The sequence below is a fragment of the Phocoena phocoena genome, chromosome 16, assembly GCF_963924675.1.
Source record: "Phocoena phocoena chromosome 16, mPhoPho1.1, whole genome shotgun sequence".
Taxonomy (NCBI): domain Eukaryota; kingdom Metazoa; phylum Chordata; class Mammalia; order Artiodactyla; family Phocoenidae; genus Phocoena; species Phocoena phocoena.
Genome location: NC_089234.1, coordinates 81,632,477 through 81,657,058, shown reverse-complemented (window position 1 = coordinate 81,657,058; position 24,582 = coordinate 81,632,477). Strand labels below are relative to the sequence as shown.

The window sequence follows — 24,582 nt, the reverse complement described above, 5'->3', positions numbered from 1 at the left end:
TATAATGTCATGTCAACTCTTTGAAATAGTAAGACAGAATTTTAGATGTACCCAAGTGGTCACAAAATTAACATTCCTCAATTTTTCCAAAAGAAGAAACAGTAATAACTGGTATCCGTGAAACACTTTACAGTTTGACAGGCATATAAGTAATTTCTCAGCACCCCTGTAAAGAAAATATTAAAATTTTAGACATTAGGGAGTAAGTGGGCTTTCTAAGACCAACTCTTCCAATGTTCTACTGCAGGTTGAAAAACTAGTGTGTTGCTCTCATTCTGCCACGTTTATTTCTTCTTTTGTTTCCACTTGTTAACTGTACCTCTGCATGCACTACTTTTACATTTTACTGGTCCTGTGTTTTAATTTTATTATCTGACTTTAGGGATGTAATGGCAGAGTTAGGATTAGAATTTGAGACTTCTGACGCTAGCCTGGTGCTCGGTCAGTGTTTTCTAAATGTATTAGCATATTTTTCAAAATCGCAAGGGAGAGAAGCCTATTTTGAAACCTTCTGTTTAATTCTCCTTTAAATATCAGCTTCCGTCCAAAGATTTCAAGAATGCAGTGCCTTTCTAGAAAAGATTGTAAGCTTTGTGAGAGCAGGGAATTTCTGCCTGTTTTATTCACCCGTGTCCTCACTGTCTAGAAGAACGTCTGGTGCACAATAGGTGCTCGGTAACTATTTGTTTAATTTTTTTTGTCTTTTTTTAAATTAATTTTTATTGGAGTATAGTTGCTTTACAGTGTAGTGTTAGTTTCTGCTGTGCAGCAGTGAATTAGTTATACATATCTCCACTCTTCTTTCGATTTCCTTCCCATTTAGGTCACCACAGAGCATCGAGTAGAGTTCCCTGTGCTGTACAGTAGGTTCTAGTAACTGTTCGTTTAACGAATGACTTTCTTTTTGTTCTTTTAAGGATGAGAGTTTTTATAATATTCCTCAACCTCTTTGATAATATTTATTGTGTAATAATGTCTTTAATGAATTGACGCTTAGGCATATAATTGTGTCATATACATGTAAATAGGCTAAAGATGATCAGAAACTAAAATTGAAACACGAGAAAAGGGTCATAAGAAAATAAATGTAGTGCCTATAGAGGGGTTCATTTAAGATGGGGAAAAGAAAGAAGAAATAAAAATGCAGGAAATGAGAAAACAAAAAAAGTCTAGTTTTTTTTCTTTTTTTAACTATTAACTTGTAATAGAATATTGAAATATGCTTCTTCTGGGCAGCTAAAATTAAGTTTTACATTCTTGGGAATTCAGTGTTATGTAGAAGTATTCAAACTGTAGAGCGCTCTACACACTTCAAGTTGACTTTTGGCTTTGTATTTCCCTGCATTTAGAAAGGGGAAATAAGATAATTAAGATTAAACATCATGATAACTTCTTTCTGGCTTCATTTTTATTTTTATAGATATGTGTGTTGAGGCTTATACAGGTTATTCGATCAGTTGAGAAAATTGAAAAAATCTTAAATTCTCAACATTCAAAAGAAACATCTGCACTGGAAGCAAGCAGGTAAGTATTTTTTACTAAATATCACATAAATTAGTACTTTACACCCAGGCTACTTTTTTTTTTTAGTTAAAACGCATTTCTGATAAAGAAGAAAAGCCAAGCATATGGCTCAGTGTTTTTGAACGTAGCTTATGAAAAGTGGAGGGCGTGAGACGGTAGAGTTTATAGTACATCCCTCTGAAACCTTCGTGGTGATGGACCACTGTCCCAACACGTCACCTTACAGGGAGTCAGAGGAGTGTGCTTTCAGTGGAAGATTTTTATCTTTGGGATCGCCTTGTGTAAGCACTGGCAAAATCCTTTGGTCCTCCAGGTATGGAATGGCTTTCATCTCTCATAAGTTTATGTAGACATGCCCAGAGTATCACCATTCATGTATCTTGCACTAGCATTGTAGCGTTAAGAAACGGTATAGGACACATTTAGTTAAAATTTATAAACGGGAAAGAAACCTTGTGAAATTAGAAAAAAATGACCATTTCCTTTGTTACACTGTGACCGTCTTATTACCTTCCTAGTGTGAATTCTAAATCAGCCAGGTAGATGAGTGGCTCAGAAAATGAGTGGATCACACCAGCACCATGGTGCCATGGGAGGAGCACAAGTTTGTGCCGCATCTCCCACCGGGCAGCCTGAGTCATGGAACCTCAGCTCCCTGTGTCTTGGGCAGCGTAAGGCTAATAGTAACTCCACTGGCAGGGCTGTCTGACAGTCAGCTCGGTAGCCTGCACCCGGCATGTCGTAGGCCCTCACACATCTAATTTGGGTCTGACAAGAGCTTCTCCTAAAGGCACGTGGACAGCCATAACATCTTTCCCTGAGTAATGTTGGATAATCTGCTGCAAAACCAGCCAAAGCCAAATTGAATGCACCTATACCAGAGTCTTACCGTACGATGAAGCGTGTTGGACTTCTTAATTTTAGGAATCAGAATGTGAGATTTGGGAGCACCTGAAAGGCAGTATGCTCCATATCTCTCGTCGTATAGATTGAGGAATGCGGCATCCAAAAAGGAAGTGATTCTCCTGTCCTGGGTCTCTACTTCCTTTCATAGTCAAGATGTACAAACAAGTGGTCAGCACTCGCTGTCTCTGTCCCTTCAGCCCCCCGCCCTCGCGCTCCTGCCCTCACCTCCGCTGGCCAGCGTCTCCACTGCTGTCCTTTCTGACCCGTCCCTTCTGACCCGTCCGGTGGAGCCGTTTGTCTTGAGCTGCTCCGCGTCTCTCTCACCCTCAGCAGCACTGGCAGCTCCTGCCAACTGGTCCGCACTCGACATCCGCCATACCTGCCTCCCTGTTTTCTTTCCACTTGGGTCCGTTCCTACTCCCTTCCTCGTTGATGTCTTTTTCTATGATACTATTCCTTTGCGATGTTCCATCTTTTTTTTTTTTTTTTTTTCTCCTTTTTGGCCGCACCGCATGGCATGTGGTATCTCAGTTCCCCAACCAGGGATCGAGCTGTGGCCCCCTGCAGTGGAAGCGCAGAGTCTTAACTGCTGGACCGCCAGGGAAGTCCCTCAATGTTCCATCTTTAATGTAATAGATATTATGCTGTTTCTTGCTCAGAATCACCTTTGAGTACTTTTAAAAAATTCAGATCAGCAACTTTGAGCTGTAGAGAAAGGAAAACCAGGGCAATGTAAGTGAATGGTAACTACAGCATGCTTCTTAGTCCAAGAAACGTTTAGATAATTTATAATGAATAGATCCACACTAGGTTACTCAGGAAAGAGGGATTGACCTTTTGGGTTGGTCTTGCAGGGGAATTGCTCTCCCTCTAAACTAGTTTTTTGTGTTTTTTTTTTTTTTTTTTTTTTTTTTGCGGTACGCGAGCCTCTCACTGTTGTGGCCTCCTCCGTTGTGGAGCACAGGCTCCGGATGCGCAGGCTCAGCGGCCATGGCTCACGGGCCCAGCCGCTTCGCGGCACGTGGGATCCTCCCGGACCGGGGCACGAACCCGTGTTCCCTGCATCGGCAGGTGGACTCTCAACCACTGCGCCACCAGGGAAGCCCTAAACTAGTTTGAATGCTACAGGTACAGGACTGACCTGAAATGGATAGCATCTCATTTCCTTGTGATGTGGATTTTTTCCCCTCACTCACTGATAGGTCACCATTAGATATAGGATGCCTCAAGAGAAGCCCAGCAGATGCTTCAGTGCCTTTATATTTTTCTTCTTTTGCTATTTAGCTTCCTTTTGAGTGGTATCGTTGCAATGTATTTTAGAGGAAAGAAGTGCATTTATTACACTTTGTGGCAGACACACAATGAATGTCCTTTCACTAGGACCCAGAGAATACAGATTGACTGCTCTTTCAGCTCTTTGGTAAATGAAAATGTAGAGCTCTTCTGACTTATTTGATGTATTGCCGCTAGAGGGCTGCTTTTATTTTATCAAGGAGACAGCAGTATTTGGTATTTTAGAAGTACTGGAGGTATTTTAGAGGAAGAGAGAATGAGACAGAGCAGTAGAAGGGGATTCAGGTGTAAATAATAGGATAGGGCAAGAGAGGGAAGGGAGGTTAAAGATGAAGAAGGCCATGGACAGGAGAGCCTGGGGGAGGAGGTGGAAACGCCCGTCACACCCACAGTGGCCTGGTCCAGCTCCTGCTTCTTGCTTGGACCCTGTGGCTGAGGCCAGGCAGCGTCAGTGGCTTATACTGAAGTCGTTGCCCACTGTCCTAGAACATGCTGTGCACGTGACTTATGAACGCTGATGGCACGAAGGATGCTTTAGCTTCTACCTCGTAACGGGGCTGTGGAAAAACACAGTGGGTGCTAAAGCATCACCATTGCTAATCACGTGATGTGTTCTCTCGGAAACTTAAAGCCTTTAGGAGTTAAATTTCTCTAATTGTCTCTACTAGCCCACTTCTGACTGGACAGATTTTGGAGAGAATTGCCACAGAATTTAACCAGTTACAGTTTCATGCTGTTCAAAGCAAAGGCATGCCTCTTTTGGACCAAATAAGACCAGTAAGTGTTGTTTTAGATTTTCACACTTTGGTATTTAGGAATTTGCTAAATAACTTTGGTTTTACCTGATACAGGCATACCTCATTTTATTGCCCTTCACGTTGTTGCACTTCACAGATATGTTTTTGTTTTGTTTTGTTTTTTAACAAATTGAAGGTTTATGGCGACTCTGCATCAAGCAAGTCTATCAGCCTACCAGTGCCATTCCAGCAGCATTTGCTCACTTCATGTCTTTGTACCACACTCTGGTAATTTTCACAGTACTTCAAACCCTCCACCAGCAAAATGATTACAGCTCACTGAAGGCTCAGATTACGATTAACATCTTTTAGCAATAAAGTATTTTTTAATTGAGGTAATTAAGGTATATACCTTGTTGTTTTAGACATAATGCTATTGCAGACTTAATACACTGCAGCATAGTGTAAACATTTCTTTTACGTGCACTGAGAGACCACGAAATCCCAGTGCCCCGCTTTATTGTGGTACTGTTCGATTTATTGTGGTCTGGAACCACACTCGGTATGCCTGTAATGCCTGTGATAATCGTTGATCTCCAGGATTTTGAAGCTAGCTTTGAATTTTTTCCTTCAGTTTTTGTCTTTTGGACCCCTGCCCCCTAAGTGTCACACACTGTAGATTTTGTGTAAAGACACAGGCATATTCTCCGAATTATAAGGGTAAAATTAATTCTAAATTTCATGTAACTTGACACACTGTATGATGTAGTCAGAGTTAATTTATCCGAAACTCTCGACTGGGCTTTAGATTCATGATGTTTGTCAGATTTACTGTGTAGCTTAAGAGGAGAATAACTTTTTTTCTCATTCTGCAATTCCGTCTAAATCCTCCTTTGATATAGCAGAGATTTACTTATAAAGAGATGTGGAGTGGAGGAGAGACTCATTGTTACGCTCCAGAAAATGTTAATATTTTAATTTTACACATATTCTCTTCTAGTGCCGCCAGAGATTTGTTATGTATATATTTGAGTCTTCAGAAATTGTTCCAGCTGCTTTCTTACCTGTTTTTCTTGCAGCGTATAGCTGGCATTACAGCCATGTTACAGCAGTCACTGGAAGGCCTTCTTTTGGAAGGTCTGCGGACTTCCAGTGTCGATGTAATCCGGCACTGCTTACGGACTTACGCCACGATTGACAAGGCACGGGACGCGGAGGCGTTAGTTGGTCAAGTCCTAGTGAAACCATACATGGATGAGGTTTGTGCACCCCCAGGCCTTCATTCAGCAGGCGTTCATAGAGCGTCTGCTGTGTCCTGGATGCTTCACTGGGCGTGAGGGTGGATCAGAGGTCCTTCTGTAAAGATTCTCATAGTTACTGCAGCATCAGTTGTAAGAAAAGGTTGGTCCCTGGTGGTTACAACCAGCATGCAGGAGTCAGGCACCCTCTCTCGTATTTTCTAGTGATGCCGTAGCCCAGGGATTATCTTAATTTAGTAGGGGGCAGGTCTTCCCTAGGGAGAAGGTGTGTATCAGAACATTTTTAGGTCAGTTTTATGCTATGTAAATTATTTGCCAATAAAGTTTTTAAAACGAATCTTTAACTACTGGTCTAGTGGGTAGAATGGAACAAGTAAAGCAGATGCCAGCACCGCAGCTCAAGTGCCTCGTGGGGGGACAGCGGGCCAAGAGCCCTGAGCGTGGAAGGTCTGCGTGGAGGGCTGTCTTCACAGACGTGCTGAGGAGTGTGTGGGCCAGGAAGGTGGGAGGGAGGGAATGTTCACAGATGAAGGGCTTTCATAGGCAAATTAGCAGCGTAATACCTTAAATCCAGAACTTGGCTATCCAGTGTCCTTCACCTACGAGGATACAGTTAAAATTTGGGAAGTGAGCATGTTCTGCCTTTGAGCAACCAGAATATATTACAGATTGTACCATATGAAGTTGCCAATACTCAGCGTTTTCCGACACGCAAAAATGGCAGCTTTGTCTGGTTCAAACTGGTGGAAGTCACAGGCCCGTCCTCAGTGTTTGCAGACTTTCTTCAGTGCCACATCAGTGTGGACGCTCTTTCTGTCCAGTAAGTACAAAGCCCTACTCACCGTGACTTTGGGGTGAAAGTCTCCCATTTATAAATGGGGAAAATTGAATGTCATTGATAAAAATGAAACTTAAGGATTAATTTCAATAGTCCAGTCAGCTTTCATTAGGATTTCGTTAGGATTAGTAAAAATAAATGATCTGTCAACCTCCTCTGTTTGTATCCTGTTGTACTTCATAGCTGTCTCTCTATAGGAGTGAAAAAGACAAATTACCTACACTATTTCTTTATCACTAAGTGAAAATGGTTACTAATTTGTGCCTTCGTTTTTCATTGAACTGAAGCTAACGTGCTAAATTACAGAAACGTTTGATGTTTCAGTGGCATATTAAATAAACTGTGACCACATGTTAATTGTATTTACATTCGTATGCTTGTCATTCGCCTCTTGATTCTCAACCTTAACACAAAAGATAAAATAATAATAAAGTAAAATAAAATATACTCCCTTCCATCTTCCTCTGTCTCAAACCTTCCCCTAATCTGAATAATGGTATTTAGAAGAAGAGGCCACGGTCAAGACAGCAAGGAGCTGTTGTCATGGGAAATCATCGTTTTATTTCGTTTTCAAGCTCAGGAGGGAAACAGGCGAATGTGCCTGGCTTTTCAGCTTCAGGCCAGTCTCTGTCACCCAGCCTGTGTCTCCCCCAGGTCAGAGCTATGCACCCGAATCCTGGAACTAGCTCTGAGTGAGGCTGTTACTGTTAGGAAACATGTCAGCTGGGGAGGAGGGGGGCGAGAGGAAACACACTTTCAAGGTTTTCTTTGTTCTTTTCCCTGTGGTATGTAACTCATACTTGTCTTTTTTAAAAACGATGCTCCTTTTACTAGGTGATTGTAGAGCAGATTGTCGATGCTCACCCGAGCGATCTTCAGCTCATGTACAGGAAGCTCCTGGAGTTCGTTCCCCACCACTGCCGCCTCCTTCGAGAGGTCACGGGAGGAGCCACCTCAAGGTAGTCTGAGCAGCTGTTCTCAGTGCTCCCGCGGTCCGGGGCTGCGCCTGGGAGCCGCTCGTGCCCTGCTGGTTATTGCTGTCTCGTGTGGACCGGGTTCAGATGCCCTTTCCTGTCTGTGTGTTAGCACAGTGCTCTGAGCTGGGCAGGGGCCGTTAGCCTCGTCTTACAGAGAAGGAAACTGTAGTGGGTGGAACGGAGATGAATGGTGTGTCTCTCTTGAATCCGCAGCCCACGCTTTGCCCTTTCCTACACTGTCATTTCCCTAAACTAGGTTTGAAATAAAAGTTGGTTTCCTTCCATTATTCTAGTGTCATAATCTGTTAATAAATATCAATTCAGTTTAATTCAACAAGTTTTATAAGATTTAATTGTGGTTAAAGTCATCTTCAGTTCTCCCTCCTTTTGTCTGATTTCCATGGTTTTCAGTTCTGTTTTGTAAATACCCCACTGCCTTCCACCACTGCCACTGTCCTGGTCCAGGCCTTTGTCATTTCTCTGTCCACAGTAACAGGTTTTCCCCGCCTGCTCGCGCGTCTCAGTCTGCCCCTCTGCTGGCACGTTTACCCACAGTGCTGAGATTCATGCCCTGCCTTCTTCCTAAGTCTTTAGTGGCTTCCTGTTGCTCATTGCGGAAAATGCAGGCTTCTTGATCAGCACACAAGGCCCCTTGTGCTCTGGCCCCGGTGGTCCTCGGGTGGGGCCCTCTGCTCTGTGGTACCCTCGCCCTGGTGTTCTCCAGCACACAGCTGCACTTGCCGGCCCCAGCACACGCTGGGCGGGTCTGTGTTTTTCCTCGGAGTCCCCTCCGCCTTTCCCGGTCCCTCTTTTTGTTGACCTGTCACTCCACGTGAAGCCCCAGCTCAGATGCCACTTCCTTCAAGAGACCATCTTTTACCCTGATTCTACCTTTAATCCTGTTCTCTGCAGGCCATTGCACGTCGCTCTCACTTTTTCCATCTCAACAGCGCGCTCCCCTCCCGCACGGCCCACACCTCCCTCCTGGCACGGTGTCGAAGGCAGTAACTGCCCAGTGTTTGCAGGGTGAAAGACTTAACCTCTGTACAGCATTAGAAAGGCAAATGAGGCCCCTGTCTTCATGGAGTGAACATTATACTTGGTCTTGAATTTTTGTTCTTTGAAAAGAAAAAAAATCTGGGGAACAAATACGCTGCTTGACTTGTGAAGTACCCTATTTCCACTACACGATTTCAGATGAAGCCTTGTTTTGCCACTTTTGCTTAGTAATCATGAAGATTTAGTTGGATTTGGATTTGGGGTAAGAATTTCATAGAAGTCATGGGGTAAATTTAAAGAAGCCACAGTTATGAAACAACCAGTCATTAGATTTGACAGGCCTACTAGTCTTGGTCCTGAAATGTCAAGTTACGGAGCCTCACGTGCTCTTTTCCATGGTTTCCAGTGTGGCAGAATTCATGTAGACGCCTCAGAAATCTGAGGACTCTAAACTGTACCTTGGTGGGCCACCTGCATTTGCTTGAGGCCCCGTCGTCCCGCCGCTCCTCACCTTCCCTTGCTCAGCTTCTGCCTCCAGGTGCCCTTTATAGCTGGGGGCACCAGCGACGTTCAAGATTTATCTTCCGAAGAATGTGGATTAGCTTTTCTAACTGTTGATCTCACAGGTTTAAGTTTTCTCTTTGGGGCTTTAGTTAGACATTTACTTCGGGAATGAGGTGATCTTGTCCTTCAGTGTTGTTCAGATTATGTGCATTTGTGTTTTAAAATCTTCAATTCTGTTCCTTCTTTCTTCCGATACCTTAATAGAGCTACTTCTTATTATGATTAAAAGTATATGATATGATACATGGAATTGGGTACGTGGGACACAGGCATCTTCTTTCCCTCCTGGACCCTCCTCCAATCCCACCAGTAATTTCTCATCAATTCCTACCTATTATAGAATGAGATTATCTGATAGCTCTTTCTGAACAGTAAAGCTGAATAAGCTATTTGTCTTGATAGTTTTTGCTAAGAAGGAAAATTATGAAAACTTTTTACTGGTTATTTTTAATTCTTATCAGAATGTTAAATGCCAATTTGTTATCACCACTTAGCTACACAACTCCCCGTTTTGCTAAAAAATAAGACCGTATATTGCATGGATGATCAATTTTAAAGACAGTTATCTTAATATAGAGCATATCAATAACGGAGCAGTCAGAGTGGGTCGATCAGTGAGATGGTGTTGCTTAAAGCTACTTACAGGTCTTTAAGTTCAAGAGAAACTTAAGGAACCTGCTTTTTTTGTTTATGTACTTGTGTATTTAACCACTATTAACATAGCACTTATTGTGTGCTGGGCACCATCCTAAATGCTTTACAAATATTAATCCATATAATGACCCTGTGAGGTACGTATCATTATCATCCCTGTTTTGAAGATGAAGAAACCAAAACACAGAGAAGTTAAATGACCCAAAATTTGAACCCACGTACTCTGGCTCCCGAGTGCATGCTTTTATCTCAGTGTTGTCTCCCATCTAAGTTTGTGAATTAGAAACCCAGAGTCCAGCCTTTTGGCTAAAAATGCAGAATAAAGCATGCACACACAAAAAACATTACCGTTATCAGTTTTTTGTATTAAGATTTGTGATCGAGATTTTACGTAAAATAGTCATAGAACTTTAGAACTGAGGGTAATCTTAGGGATAGCTGAATCAGAAAGTTGTTAGTAATTGGGCAATTAGCGTGATTTATAGTGCTTTAGAGTTGAGTGGTGTTAAGGTTGAATACAAGACTGCTTTTCTTTTTTTTTTTTTTAAATATATGTGCTGTCCTGTAGGCATTATTGTTCCATTTACAGAGCACAGGCAGAGTAGATGTAACATAATTCTTCTTTTTTTAAAAAAATTTATTTATTTTTGTCTGCGTTGGGTCTTTGTTACTGCGTGCGGGCTTTCTCTAGTTGCGGCGAGCGGGGGCTACTCTCTGTTGCGGTGCGCAGGCTTCTCATTGAGGTGGCTTCTCTTGTTGCCGAGCACGGGCCCTAGGCGCGTAGGCTTCAGTAGTTGCGGCGCGCAGGCTCGGTAGCTGTGGCTCGTGGGCTCTAGAGCGCAGGCTCAGTAGCTGTGGCGCACGGGCTTAGTTGCTCCACGGCGTGTGGGATCTTCCTGGACCAGGGCTCGCACCCATGTCTCCTGCATTGGCAGGCGCATTCTTAACCACTGCGCCACCAGGGAAGTCCCACAAAGACTGCTTTTCCTGTGGTATTAAACTGCTTCTTTTTCAAGACAGAGTATAAACATGGTAGCCCATTTTAGGGGAGAAAATTGTGCCAAGTTAAGTCGGTGTAGTTTTCCATTATCCTTGACCCCAGCTTGCTTACTACTTGATAGATAGATGTAGGGGTCAGGACACAGAGGATGTGTCAGGTTCAAGGTGAGAATGAGATCAAGGAGTGAAATAGAAGTTTGGGTCTAAGAACAAACTAACTGACAGATACCATTTTTTTAAAAAGGTTGAAATAAATTTTAGGCTGAGGAGCTTTTATTTTAATAAAAGCACCACAGTGGAATTTTGATTTTTGGAAGTAGAAGATTCTGGTGTATTTGACTGAAATTTTCCTCTTATCTTACAGTGAAAAAGGCAATACTGTTCCCGGATATGATTTTTTGGTGAATTCTGTCTGGCCAGAAATAGTACGAGGATTAGAAGAAAAATTGCCCTCACTTTTTAATCCTGGGAATCCCGATGCCTTTCACCAGGTACCTTTTCCTCCATCGTCTTGATTCTTGAAGATGTTAACCTGAGACTTTAGGATAATCACATCTTTTCTGCACAGTCTTGGTTCTGTGGTTTTAGGAAAAACCACGGTCTGAGTTATGTAGCAAGCATTTACCTTAAAACACACACTGTTTTATTCAAGTCAGTCTCTGATAACTTCAAGGACTAAGAATATTTTTTAGAATGTAAAGTAAAATTCAGCCTAGATGCAGTTGGGACTAGATATGAATATTCTAATTTTAAAAAAGAACCTAAGGACCATTAAAAACAAGGCTGTTTGCAGTTGTTTTCCATGAAAAATTAAGTTTGTAGATCTCTACTGTATCGTTTTGAAGGAAAACGAAATATTGGGTTGGATTTTAAAATGCAATATGTAAGTGTCCTCTATAATTTGAAAGATTAGGAGGCCTTGATATTTTCATTTCTTAAAAAAAAAACATCATTTAAAAGACTTCATGGTTGATATTTCAGAAGTAGACTCGTATGTTAATTTTCCGTTGTACCATTTTTTAAAGATAGTACGTAGTGTCCTGGAGAAGAATAAAGGCTCTCGGCCAGGTGGCCTGAGTCCGTGCCCAGCTCCCCTGCTCAGTACTCGTGTTGCTCAGCCCCTCGGCGCCTCTCCTCTCCTTCCTGCTCTGGATTTTGATTTTTGGTTTTTCGATTGTTTTATTCAACATGACAATCTTTGTCTTTTAATTAGGTAATTTGTTAAATTTACAATGATCGTAGTGACTGATGTATTTGGGGTTTCTTTGGTTCTTCCTATTTGTCCCATTTTTCTTCCTTCTTTTCCTTTCTCCCTTTTTTTCTTTCCTTTTCCGCCTTCTCTGTATTTTGGACTTTTGGGGATTTGTTTTCCTCATTTATTCTGTTTTTCCCCTCTACTAATTTGGAAGTTCTACCCTTTATTTCTTTATGTATTAAGTAACATTAGTGGTTACTTAACAGAATCTAAAGCTCACTGGTGTTCTTCAGCCTCCCAAACAGCACAGGGATCTTAGAGTACTTTGATGCCAGTCACCTCATTCCATAGTATCTATTACTGTTTCCAGGGTCTTATTTCTATTTTGATTTTCTTTATCCCCCAAATAGGGCGTTATTTTTATTGTTTTATGTGGTCATCATTCTCCTCTCAGAATTATTCCACATGTTTATCATTTCCTTTGCTTCCTGTTCCTTCTTGGATGTTAGACCTTCTTTCTTGGATCATTTTCCTTCCTCCTGAAATTCATCTATTAGCAGGGCCTGGTGATAATAAATTTCACTTCTTTGTGATAAACCCTCAGTTTGTATGTCTGACAATAACTTTATACCTTTTGTGTTTGAAAGGTAGTTTTGATGGAAGTAGAATTCTCTGCGCTTTGCACATTGTCTCTTGACTTCCGTTATGAAAATAGTTATTGTTGTTTCTTTGTAGTTATCATGCCGTCTCTCCCAAATCTTGCCTGTGACTCTAGTGTGCTGTTTCATTATGAGAATCTAGTGTGGGCTTCTTTTTCTTTATTGTATTTAGGATTTGTTGGGTTTCCTGAATCTGAGGATTGGTGGTTTTTTAATCAGCTCTGTATCATTTTTATTCATTAACTCTTCAGTTGTGCTTTTCTCTCATTCCTCTATTATTTTCTTCTAGAACTTTTGATTAGACTTCCTCACTTTATCCTTTGTGTTTGCTGAATTCACTTTTTAATTTTTTGTCTCTTTGTGCTCATTCTGGATAATTTCTCGGGACTTTTCTTCTAGTTCACTGATTCCTTCTTCAGATTTGTCTAAACTCCTTTTCACCTGTTTCCAGTTTACCCTTACGTTCGTTTCTAGAAGTTCTGTTTGCTTCTTTTTCTAACTCTGCTTGGTCAAATTGCTTATTGATTTTTAAAGTGTAGAGAGGCACAAGGTGAGTGTGGTGAGCCTGGGGCCTGGTAGACTTCAAAACAGGTAAGACAACAAATTGGGAGCTTTATTATCCCAGAAATACCACTGATCTGTTCTCTTGGCCCGTGTTACAGTGTGTTGAACAATATGAGGTCTTAAGCATTAGCTGTTTAAGACCCTTTTCATTCCTCTTTAGAGAATCATTTTGATCGTGTTAGGCTCAGGAGATTTTTCAGCTCAGAAATGAAGCTTTCTGATAGAGTGTCGACTTGAGAATTCTAAACCAATACTTAACGTTTGCGGGTACAAACATTTCTTGCAAGAAATGCTTTCAGCTTTCAGTTTTAATGGGACATGCTTTTGTGAAGAGAAAAATATTTTTGTATTTTTTCAACACCCATTATATGCAGGGGTATAGTTTTATCCCAAAAGGGATGAGTAATACCTTTCTTTGTCTCAACTCCACACATGTAGACCACACTCAGGGGATTCAGTAAGTGTAGCTCAAAACCAGTTGAAAGAAATGGAACACCTGTGGTGGTGTTACTGCACTAAAATTCCCACATGAGCCCAGACATCATCCCATTCGGGTGATTGGTTTGGTGACCCAGAACAGAGTCCCTCTTAATGAGAAGCACGTGGGAAGTCCTGAGGTGTCCTCCCCAGAGCCTGGGGACTGGAGAGTAGGGCCCTCGCCAAGGAATGTGCAACCGCAGCTTTGCACTGCTGGCTGGCGAGGGTTCTGTTTCCCCTGTTTCCTTCCTTTGTTTCCGGGTAAATTCTCTCTGAGCCTGAGCAGAAGAGGAAGCGTCGTTTATAAAATGGGGATGATATAGAAGTAGTTACCGGGTAAGGCAGTTTTCTGGGTTAAAGTAAGTAAGACAATTTTAAGCACTGTGTGAGGATGATAAATATTAAGTGTTAGCTTCTGCTCTTAATGGTGGTGTTAGATTCCTCCTGTCAGTCTTCATGCTGTGCCATCTATAAAAAGGATGTAATTACTCACATGGTTTGAGTCTTTCTTTCCTTTTTAAAATTTTCTACTTCTTCTTCTGGAGAGGCAATGAAAATTATACCACTTAATCTGCAATCTCTTGTGATTCCAGTGGACTGGGTTAGGGGTGCCCTAGAAGATGGGGGAGAGCTGTCGCTTAAAGACCACTGGACTTAGGATGCCTGGGTCTCCTGACGGGCTTGCCACCTAGGACCTTGAGCACGTCACAGAACCACTTTGGGCATTACTTGATCTTTAAGCAGGGACCTTGGAAGGAAGATCCCATAAGGTCCTTAGCAGATCCAGAAACTATGATTCTGTGTGTTGATCTTTATCTTGATTACAGCTTTTTTCACTATATGATCCCAGTTCTGGTTAGTTCACTTAAAATGAAAATGCCACCTGTTTGTTCTTATTTTAGAAATATACCATAAGTATGGATTTTGTAAGAACATTTGAACGGCAATGTGGATCACAGGCCAGTGTAAAAAGATTAAGAGCACATCCCGCCTATCAGAGCTTCAATAATAAGTGGAACTTGCCTGTGTATTTTCAAATAAGGTCAGTAATTTACCCCCCCCCCCCCACCTCTACCCTTCTAAAATAGAATTTGAGCACGAGTTAAGTATGTTGGCTCCAGCTAACGGCCCCTTCTTGATCATCACACTGTTCTTTGGGAAACAAAATGTAGAGTGGAAGTGCACAGGAAGTATCGTGATTGCCAGAGTTCTGGCTTGTACGACAGAAAGATAAGTCTTACTCCTTGGTCATCAGACAACTGAGAACACTAGACTCAGAGTGAGCTAGACCAGGCCTGGCTTCATTCCCACGTGCTACGTCCTCGTTCGTCGTGAAGAGACAGAAAGAGCGGGTCACCTAGCAGCTCTTTCTCCCCGTTTTCCTCTCTCATCACCTGCTTCAAATAGCAGACCTACCCTGCATTTGTTGTTTTGCTCATCTGGAACATTTTTTGTCCTCAGAGGGAGTCGGGAGAAGTATTCTCTCTTAGAGTAGTCTCTGTGGCTGATTCCGTCTTAGCAATTGATAGTAATTCTACCTATTGTTTTGGATTCCTTTATAATACTTTGTGACATTTTTTCTCTCTATCTGGAAGACGGTGACACTTTTCTTCCAGATGTCATAATGATATCACCTGTGTCAGTAAGTGGTTCTGTAGACTGTTTGGGGAAATTTAGGATAAATTCTTAACAATATGTGTTCCCTTAGAAGAATAGGTGATAATAGCCATTTCTGCAGATTCTCTTGAGTGAGATCACAGTAAGCTCCTCCATAGAACGGCGTTAACGAGAGCATTTGAGCTAGAATGCTCTTTAAAGACTCAGGCTTTTTGTTTAAATTGTTGGATGTTTTCATTAATTATGATGCAGTCCTTCCCCAGGGTTCTAAGGAATAATTACAGAGGGAAATATACTAGGAACTAGATACCTTGATTTGTAATTACTCACCATGATTGAGAATGTATGTAATCATCTTTTGATAATGGAATCGTAACTGTCAGCCTGTTAGTAAGATGCCCTTTTACACACAATACTGGCTTTTATGCTTAATTTTTCAAGGTTACATTCATTATCCTGTAGGTAGGAAATTAAGGATTTTTTTGTGTGTAAGATATTCATGGACTGCATGGGAAGTAATCATTACGTGATGATCAAAACTAAGCCAGGGCAAGAAGCCCTTTTGGTTTGTGAGAAGAATTTAAAATGGTGAAACATCATTTTATAGCGTAAGACTGCAGCAGAGAAATAATGTTTCAACTGTCCCATGTCTTTTGTAGTCCAGGTTCAAAGTTAGATTGCTTTAGATATCCAATGCCATCAGCCCATACTCCCGTCTACTGCCTCTGAACCCCTCTTTTCTAGTCATTTTCCCCGGACCCCAGGGCCCCATGCTTGGTAATCTTGCACTGTCACCTTGCTTCCTGGAGCTCTGGGCCCCGCAGGGACGGCACAGCCCGGCCTCGGCAGGTTCTCCTCTCATTATACGTTCTCTCAAAGCTGGTGATTGAGCCTTAAACTCTGTCGGAACTCAGCCAGTTCCCTGAAAGACATTTTCACCTTCAGCAGATTTTAGCCATAGCATTCAAAGGGATTGGTTAACTTTTCTTTGTAAACAGTTTTATTTAAAATGTATAAAATTTTTAAAAAATTATGTTTGAGTTATGAAGTGTGGAACTTCATAACTTTCAGTACATTTGTTTTTCCATTTAAGAAATAAATTCAAGTAATACTTTATAGGACACCGTTCTGTTGATTTTTATCAGGCATTAGATTGTTTATTCTGAGGGATGACAACGTTTTGCGAACACCGCTGGGGTCAGAGTTGTAGTGTTACCTGATTCACCTCAGGGTCATTTAAAGTAAACCTAAAGCCAGTGGGGTGATGATGTGTTGACATGTTTCTAGGAAGAAGTATTAATATTGCTCCCCCAGTAACAGGTGGATGCTCCCGGGTCTGACTCTATGCCTGCATCCCCGTCACCTTCAGGAAAAAGGCAGCCCTGGCCCACACACACCGTTCTGTGAGCACTTGTGCACCCCTCCTGCCCCTGGTACCCTACTGTGTCTGCGCTTCATTTGTTCTTACAGGAGTATCGGAAAGTAGGCTTAGGACTCCGTTTCTCATAGGAAGAGATTAAATGTACATGTGCTCAGAACAGTCTCAAATGGTAGCGAATCAGCGGCTGCCTGGAAACTGGGCTGGTCGCCCTTTAAATGCCACAGGCAAAGTGTTAGGTCTTTTTGAATTGAAATCTCGCTAGAATGTTATATGCTCCCAGGACGGTCACATGTGTGTTCTGTGTCTGTCACATTCAGCACGCGCTGAGCATGGTGTAGCTCCTTTATGACGTGGAGTCCGTGTGGCACTAACGTACCTTCCTTTCCCTCCACCCTCCGCAAGAGTGTGCCTGCGCGAAGTAGAGACATGCGTTGGGAAGTGCGTCTCCAGACCCTCCCCAAACCCAAATGTAAGAATTTGGGAGTGTTTGTATCTGGGGTTGCCTTTCTTACAAATCTCCTATCAAGAGTAGACTAGCATCCCATATACACATGAAGACTACAGCACAACTTTTCAAATTCCACCAACGTAACGTCTCACTTTGTTTCTTTTTTAAGAAGTATAACGTATCACTTCAATCCTGGAAGTTACTGCCCAGCAAGGCTGTGCCAGGGGCTGGTGCTGGGCTCCTGGCCCTTGGGGGCTAAGGGGACAGCTGGGTCACGTGACATAGCTTTCCTTTCAAGGGTCCAACAGCTGGTCCCACACAGTCAGCACGCCTGTGTGAAATGCACTGGTGTCGGGTCTGCTGCATTTTTCTTGCACTTTGTCGTTTGTGTGTTTATCAGAATTGTCACAGACGTACATATGATTTGATCCCGTGTCTTTACTTACACTGAATTATACCTGCTCTTCTCCTGGCTGCAGAGCTTCGAGCTGACCTCTCTTCCTGCTGCGCGTTTACAGGCCCTTCCCTTCCTTGGGGCCTGGTGTTCCCTGTTGTGAATGGTGCTGTGTTAGCTGTCAGGCCTTTTCCGTGTTTTGCGTGGATTTGGAGGAAAGGTGGGCTGAGGGGCTGAGGCTGACGCAGGTGCTGGTTTGCTCCCTCCACTGCGGGGCAGCCCCTCCCCGTCCTCACTGTGCTCGGGGCCACCGCCTCCTTCGCTGGGCCCCGGCGCTCTCTTCTGTTCCCCGCTTGCCTTCTATCACTTGCTCTCTCTCTGCCTCTCCCTGCTGCTTGGAGTGACTAGCCTTTCGCAGGCTTCACGGGGCAGAGGGCGAGTCCTTTCCCTCCCTGTGGTGTAGGGACGCTGCAGGCACCGGCCAGCTCCAGTGGCCAGGGCAGTCCAGAGTCCTCCGCTGTGAGCCACTCGCACCTTTGTGGCGGACGGGGCGGCTGCTCCTTGTGTGAAGTGCTTTTACTCCTGAAAACCAGTCTCTGAACTGCTTTTAAAAAGCACGTGAGTGCTATCCAAAAACCAGAATTACGACTTCAGTAAATTGAAGCATGGGTCAGAATTTATTGCTAGCAAAGGAACTAGCAGGTGACAGAAGAGGGTATGGCAAAGAAAGTATGAAGATGGAAGAGCTATATAGTTGGGAAGAAAGATGCTACGTAAGCAGCCAGTTAAGGAAATACACACGCACGCACACACACAGTTTTCATTTCAGAGTCATAAAAATGTGTCCACACTAGTCATTAAAATAGAAGTCTGTGACAGGATGGTATGAGGGGACAAGTGGGCCAGCAGAGGAAAAAGAAAACCCATCAGGAAGCAGATCTTGAGCCTCGGGGCCGGTGGGCCAGTTACCATGACAACGTGAGAGACCAGCAGCAGATGTTCGAGGAGCGCCAGGCAGAGAGCTGTTCTGGTGTGATCGCCTCTACCTTCGGTGATTTTTCTCAAGCTGCGAACAAAGACACAGAATACAGCTTTCCCATTTCTTAGTTTGGGGGACATTCACTTTCTTCTGATAGGGCTGATGTAAGGGGATTGGAAAAACCAGTCTTACGGCCTTGAAGCGATTACCTGATTATAGCCGGTGGGACTTGCCAGAAATGGCTTCGTAGTGGATTAATTGAGACACGTTTATTTCCTGCTCGGTAAAAAAAAGTCTGGAGAACAGGCATCAGGGCTGGTGCGGCATCTCTGACAGCGCTGGCCTCACCAACAAGCCAGTGGAGGAAGGTCCTGTTTCGTGGGGAGAAGGGAGGATGGGTGGGACAGCCGCCTGCAGCAGAGAAAACAACAGTTTACGCTCTTGTTTTTCTCTCAGATTTAGAGAAATAGCGGGATCCTTAGAAGCAGCACTTACAGATGTCCTGGAAGACGCACCAGGTAACTTCCTCAAAGTGACAAATGACAGGCTGTCTCTGAGTTAAGTAGGCTCACCAAGTCATCTTGGGGATCTCAGTACCCTGGGGGCACTTTCACCTTTTCCTGTCTTCCAGTAAGTTAGACCCAAAGATGTACTTTAACTTCTTTTTTAAAAAAGGGTTTATAGGGCTTCCCTGGTGGCGCGGTGGTTGAGAGTCCGCCTGCCGATGCAGGGGACACGGGTTCGTGCCCCGTGAGCCGTGGCCGCTGAGCCTGCGCTTCCGGAGCCTGTGCTCCGCAACGGGAGAGGCCACGGCAGTGAGAGGCCCGCGTACCGCAAAGAAAAAAAAAAAAGGTTTATAGAGCTTCTTGCTGTACAGAGATGATAAAATCGCTGCTTTAAGAACACAGGAAAGAGACCTCATTTTCATTCCTCAGTATAACATGTCAGGGGGATATAACTGCTGCTGTGCTTAAGGGAGCAGCCCTTTTTGTAGCCAAGTGGCCACGCTCCGCTTCTCTCCGAAGCTGAGGTGAAGGACCGCGGTGGCCTTCCCTCTGGGGGGGGTGGGGGGATGGCTCACAGCGGGGGCTCCTTGTCCCGGGCCTCCAGAGCCCTTGGGCCAGTCCTGGGACGGTGCGCAGGTGACCAGGGTTAGGATACACTTTGCAGACACGTTTGCATCATTTGCATCCCTACAGCCTCGTTCACCTGTGTCACGTTGTAGCCATGCCCGGTGGCCACTCACCTAGTAGCTGGCTGTTGCTATAGCCACGAGGGTGTTGGGGCAGCTCCGCTCCGCTTTCTGCTCCCTTTCGTGCGGCCAAGTTCCATGTAAACTGTACTCTTTTAGCCTCAAAGTTAGTTTCCAGCTGTTTTTGCCAAAAATGGCCATATGTAATCGACATCCTGTGTCGAAATAGCATATTCAGGAGGGAAGGAGAAGACAGGACAGATTCAGAACCGAAGATGAAACCTTGCCGGTGACTGCCTCTCCAGCTTGTGTTTGTTGATTTGGTATGAAGTGCCTGCCGACGGACGATTTCTGAATGCCGTTTACGTTCAATGCTTATCAGATGCCTGGGAGGGGGAGTCATGTAAAATTAGAACCACCTCCCTAAAGCTTTGCTGACAACATAGGGTTCTTGAGAAGGCCGCTGCCTTCACTCTTGGGGTGTACGTTGAAGATTTTAGCCGTTAGCCCTTCAGCTGAGATTCCTTAACCGTATGTTTTCTGTCTAGCTGGAAGTTCGTATTGCCTCTTGGCTTCTCACAGGACGTGGAGCAGCCTGCAGAGGTGTTGGTCTGACCAGATGTTCTTGCCGTTGCTGGTGCATCGTCTGTGGAGACTCACTCTGCAGATTCTCGCGCGGTACTCCGTGTTTGTCAAGGAGGTGAGGGCTGGCGGGTGGCTCATCCCTAATCGAGGCCAAAACGAATTAAGGATGGGTGAAGCTGAACGTGCTGGGAGTCTTAAAGGCCGTGTTGTCATGAGAGGTTGATGCGGGGACTGCAGGCCAGCTTCTCAGTTGCTACCCAGTTCCGCTTCTGGGTTTCCTTTTCACTCGTGCGTGTGGCCTCGAGGGGCGTCTGCTGTCACGTGGTCAGTGCTTTGTCGTTGGGAAAAGCCCTCACTGGCCACCTCATTTTTCCCTTCTGAAAACCAGGATCTTTGCCTCCAGACTAAAACAGAAATGCTCATTCAAATGAAAATGATTTTTAAAATGCGTACTTTAGTACCTAGTCTTTGGAAGTGTAAAAACTCCAAGTGGTTGAGATTAAAAGGTAGTAAAATTAATTAACCTTCCCTCCATTTCAGAAGTGGTAGTTGGCTGCCTTAAGCGTCCGCACGCCTCTGATGGTTTATTAGATATTGTGCGTAAGCCACAGGAGTACTCGTGTGGTCCACTGCTGAGCCCCCAGCCCTGCCAGGCCCTGCGCCCGCGTCTCAGAGATGCGTGCTGCGCGGACAGCTCAGTGACAGACGCACCCCCCGGCCACAGCAAGGTGATGAGTATAAAAGATGTGAGCGGAAGCTTAGGGAAGACGACACGAGGAAGGCCTCATCCATGGAGAGGAAAGCACTCTGTCAGCTGGAGCAGAGGGCCTCAGTGGAAAGAGCGCAGGCTTGAGACAGCGTCAGACCTTGGCTCTGCCACTCCTTATCTAATTTCGTGGTCTTAGGGAAATTGAGTCTCAGATTCTTCATCTGTAAAGGAGGAAAACAGCTTCTATCTGTGCTTGTCGTGAGGAGTAGAGAGAGGTTTGACCAGCAAACTGATAACCAAGGGGCCTGGCAGACAGGGGCGCTCCACGGCAGTTCCTTTCCTCCTCCGCCTTTGCCTCTCTCTGCTCAGAGGGGTCTCAGGAGACCACCGTGCTCCATGAAACTGTTCACGAAGACCGTGCAGTTCCTGGGCACGGTCGGGTTGGTACACTTCCGTTAGGCCTGGGCCTGCCACGCCACGCCCACGCAAGATGCTAGCCAGCAGTTCTTCTCACATCCAGGATATTCCATTCTTTTCTCGATCCCAGTGCACGTCTCGTAGGTTTTTTTCCCTTGTAGCAAAAATCCATTATGCAAAGAACACTTCTGTCGTTTGTGTTATTTGAAGCATAATTAAGGTTTAGATTTTGATTTTTTTACCCTTATGATGATGAAAATTTATTAAGCAGATACCGTAAGTTATTTACCTTAAGCAGTTAATTAATTTTTAAAATTTACTATGATGTTCCAGATCTTAATTTTCCTTTAGTTGAGGGGCCTGTTGTTTCATTTCTGCCCGTTACTTAAGGAGGGGAAATGCACATGGGGTTGCAGTTTGTCCTGTTTCTCTGTTTTCCACACCTGCCTGGGGAGAGGGTTGTGGTGTTTTGTCATGAGTGAACGTTCACTGAATCCTTTGTAGACAGCTGACATTTTATGGTGAGTCATTGACCTGTATAAATGCTCATGTATCTTGCTGGTGGAAGCACATTTAATCGTTGAAACCCTTTTGTTCAGCTTTTACTCAGGCCCATCTCTAATGAAAGTGCCAAGGATATTAAAAAGCCTTCGGTAACTGGCAGCAAAGATCCCTCCGTCGCCCAAGGAAATTGCGAAGACCGAGGAAGCGGCCCTTCCGAGACGAAGCCCGTCGTCCCCATCTCCAGCACTCAGCTTGTTTACGTGGTCGCAGACCTGGACAGGCTTCAGGAGCAGGTGAGCCTGCATCCCGGAGGAGTTCTAAGTACCGGCTTCAGTGTTTGCAACGGCTGGCCTCACGGGGCTTAGAACTGTGGGCCCGGGGCACCCTGAGAGCACGTCCGTTCACCTCGCTTCTGGGTGTTGCTCCCGTTTCCCTGCCCGGCGTGCTCGCTCCCCCGTGCTTGCCAGTCCCGCTTAGGATGTGCTAGCCCGGAGCCTCGGCTTCCCTTCCAGCAGTGACGCCACAGTCTAGCAGCACGCCAGGCACCGCCGTTTTTTGCATCAGCTCCGCTTACTCTGTGCAGGCATGACCTTTAGTGGTTGGATTTTAATCGTTTCTAATTCACTTACCCAGTATTTCAGGGTAATATGTAATCTTCAGTTATACTTTGAAAGTGTTGACCTATTAACACTTCTTCCTGTTTTCTCCAAATAGATTCCATGTTCTTGCTTTTACCATTAACAGAACTTTGTGGGATGAATGTGTTTAAGTGCTGTGATATGTAATTCTGCTTTTCTCAAGTTTGAATATTTTGTGGTGCTTGGACAGATATTGTGTGTTTGGAGCAAAAACGTGGTCTTTACCATGCGTTTTTTTGGTACTGGGGAGAGCTGCAGAATAGAAAAGGATTTCGCATGTTTTCTGGGTCTGTTAATAGCCGTGAAAATGCAGTTTTCCATGCTGTTGGATTCTTTCATAGTGAAAGCATTAATTAGGAATTTTGTTTTCTTCTGATGAAAACCACTGGAAGTTCTGAGTTTAGTTTTATCGTTCATTGGTAATAGTCTAGAGTTCGTAGATGCATAAAGAATTGACTCTTACTTTGATTTATAAAAAGTAACTGAATATATAAAGTGCATATTTATTTCAGCTTCCAGAGCTCTTGGAAACAATCAGGCCAAAACTTGAAGTGATTGGCTTTAAGAATTTTTCTTCTATCTCAGGTAAAAACGAATCTTTAGATTCAGCAAATCTTTGAATAAGAAATAATTTACAATAGAATTTTAGAGACTGTAGGATAAATTTTAACTAACCATTTTCTTCTCTAGTTGTAAGTCCTTGGTGGTTTCTGTATTCTGTTCTGTGTTTATAACTTCCTTGAATGAGATATGTTGTTTAATTCCAGTAATTTGATTTGATTTGGTTTGTTGTAGAATGCTCGCTAAATATGTTGACGGTATTTCAAATAGAATTCACCCCTGGGGCTGGATAGTGTGATTAAACACATGCTTCTGTGTGTGCAGCAGCCCTGGAGGACTCCCGGCTATCTCTGTCTGCCTGTGTGCCTGCCTTGAGTGACAGAGTCACCCAGGACTTGAGTGAGTCTTGCTTCAGTCACCTGAAAAGTGCCCTGGAGGTTCCCAGGCTGTACCGAAGAACCAACAAGGTCAGTGCCCTCACTGAAAAGGGTTTCGAGGTTGGGAAGTATATATCAGGAAGGCCAGAGAGGGAGGAAGTGGTTAGGCGAGGGACAGAAATAGGTTCCCCGGGGGAGAATCCGTCTCATGGCGAGAAACCCTATTCGTGAGAAGGGGGGTGCTCCTCAGTAGACGTGGCACAGACACAACTTAGGTCGTTGGACTTGCACAGCACGGACTTCTGGCCTTAAGGAAAAATCGTATTTTCAAAGAAAGCATTTTAATAAAATACTTTGAAGTCTTACCCTTCTTTTGGTCTTCGTATCTTATACCTGAAAAGATTTGAATTTACCTTATTTCTTTTATATTGTCATTGGAAGTACCTGCTTTCTCCTGTCTTTTCCTGGGTAAGGTATAAAAAAAAAGCTGCATTAAAAAATATTAAAGGCATTTATAAGGTGAAAAATTAAGCTCACACTGGTGTTCAAAGTCGAGTTCTGTGTCCTCACTTTGTAGAATGGGGATTTGGGGTGATTTGTTTTTACCAGCGTTTTAATTTTCCCTCTTGAACTCCCATTTTCATGCGTTTATTTATGCTCATTTCATTCTTGTCAGTTCTCACTTATTTTCCCTCTAGATTTTCTTTTCTCCCAGTTGGATAGTTGGATTTTAGGCCATTTACAACTGAAATTATTCTCAGGAACTGTGAGAATCTCCTGCAGCATTGTGCTCCTTTGGAATATCCCGGAGTTCCTACAGACACGCCTGGGCGGGGCCGCGTCTTTGTTGTGCGCTGAGCCTGCGGCCTGGTCTGCTGCTGTCGGGGTTACTCGTCCCGCCCTGCCCGTGTTCTGGGTGCAGCGAGCGGCTGGGCTGAGTGCTGAGATGGGACCCAGCTCACCCCCGCTGGGGCTGTTCTCCTTTTCCTTTAAAATCTGGGACACTCCAGCAGAATTCCCATTTCTAGCAAGAGTACCTTATCTCCCGATTTTCTGGTCTGAAGTGGGAGAGACCTATCTTATTTTGCCAAATTCATTACTTTTCCTTTAGGAATCTAGCAACTTTCCCCTTTCT

General features: G+C 44.0%; 1 protein-coding gene across 2 annotated transcripts in view; it reads left to right on the top strand.

Moving 5' to 3' along the window:
- The window catches only part of COG2 (component of oligomeric golgi complex 2), a 41,435-nt gene that overhangs the window by 12,531 nt on the left and 4,322 nt on the right, over window positions 1-24,582 (top strand). The window contains exons 5-15 of one of the 2 annotated variants that reach the window (XM_065894141.1): window positions 1,421-1,524; window positions 4,392-4,500; window positions 5,540-5,719; window positions 7,392-7,516; window positions 11,115-11,241; window positions 14,548-14,687; window positions 18,921-18,982; window positions 20,205-20,356; window positions 21,967-22,164; window positions 23,022-23,094; window positions 23,395-23,537. In XM_065894141.1, coding sequence (XP_065750213.1) covers window positions 1,421-1,524; window positions 4,392-4,500; window positions 5,540-5,719; window positions 7,392-7,516; window positions 11,115-11,241; window positions 14,548-14,687; window positions 18,921-18,982; window positions 20,205-20,356; window positions 21,967-22,164; window positions 23,022-23,094; window positions 23,395-23,537 — 1,413 coding nt within the window. The remainder of the gene's footprint in view (window positions 1-1,420; window positions 1,525-4,391; window positions 4,501-5,539; window positions 5,720-7,391; window positions 7,517-11,114; window positions 11,242-14,547; window positions 14,688-18,920; window positions 18,983-20,204; window positions 20,357-21,966; window positions 22,165-23,021; window positions 23,095-23,394; window positions 23,538-24,582) is intronic. The other variant, XM_065894142.1, reaches the window with a different exon arrangement.